This window comes from Capsicum annuum, unplaced genomic scaffold (assembly GCF_002878395.1).
Source record: "Capsicum annuum cultivar UCD-10X-F1 unplaced genomic scaffold, UCD10Xv1.1 ctg70171, whole genome shotgun sequence".
In the NCBI taxonomy this organism is placed as follows: Eukaryota; Viridiplantae; Streptophyta; class Magnoliopsida; order Solanales; family Solanaceae; genus Capsicum; species Capsicum annuum.
The window spans coordinates 2363-3356 of record NW_025879881.1 but is presented as its reverse complement, the minus strand read 5'-3'; the positions used below and the strand labels follow the sequence as shown (position 1 = coordinate 3356).

General features: G+C 37.5%; 1 protein-coding gene across 1 annotated transcript; it reads left to right on the top strand.

Moving 5' to 3' along the window:
• Positions 1-66: 66 nt before the first annotated feature.
• On the top strand, positions 67-733 carry LOC124894125 (berberine bridge enzyme-like 22; the record flags this gene model as incomplete). The annotated part of the gene is made up of 1 exon (XM_047404880.1): positions 67-733. A coding segment is annotated over one exon (667 nt), but the record flags the coding sequence as incomplete, so codon positions are not given.
• Between the last annotated feature and the right edge of the window lie 261 nt (positions 734-994).

Genomic DNA, 994 nt, shown 5'->3' with positions numbered 1-994 from the left:
GCAAGTGGAATTATTTTTCCAGTCACAATATCTTGGGCCTGTTGATGGGTTAATTCCATTGCTCAGACAATACTTCCCCGAGTTTAATTTGGAGCGAAATGATTGTTTTCAAGAGAATACTACTGCTGTTGCAGTGAAAAGATGCTATGAAGTTTCTTGGATTCAGTCAGCCTTTTATTTCTATTTCAGAAAAATAACCTCACCACTTGAAGTTTTGCTTGATAAGACTATTCCAACACAGAAGCATTATTACAAAGGGACATCTGATTTTGTGAAGACTCCAATTCCGGAAAGTGGTTGGGAAATGATAGAAAGAACATTCTTGGAGGAAGCAGGACCGCGGATGATTTTGGAGCCATTAGGTGGAAAAATGAATGAAATCTCTGAATCTGAAACTCCATTCCCTCATAGAAAAGGGAATTTGTATAATATTCAGTACACGGTAGGCTGGTCTGACAACAGCGAGAGCATATCAAGCCAGAAGATTGCATGGTTGAGGAAACTGTACAAGGAAATGGAGCCATATGTTGCAAAATCTCCAAGAACTGCTTACCTGAATTACAGGGACCTTGATTTCGGGACTAATCAAGAGGACTGCAGCTATTCAAAGGCCAAAATGTGGGGTGAGAAGTATTTCAATGGCAACTTTGAGAGGTTAGCTAAAGTAAAGAGTAAGGTGGATCCCAACAATTTCTTCAAACATGAACAAAGTATTCCACCTTATTCTTACTAACTAATAGCTGAACAAGACTAGAGTTCATGTTAGTATTGAACTAAACATCCCAACCCTGTTTCAAGTTTTACAAATCAAATACTCCTTTAACTGGTTCCCTCCCCTCTTTTTAACAAATTTGATTTCAATTTTACATGATCTTTCACAGAATCTTCTGCTTTTCCAAAAGATGTCTGGCTTCAAGAGGATAAAAAATTTTTATTCGCGCTAGACAGTTATACCAAAGCGTTAAACACAAACAATACATCTTTCCAATTACTA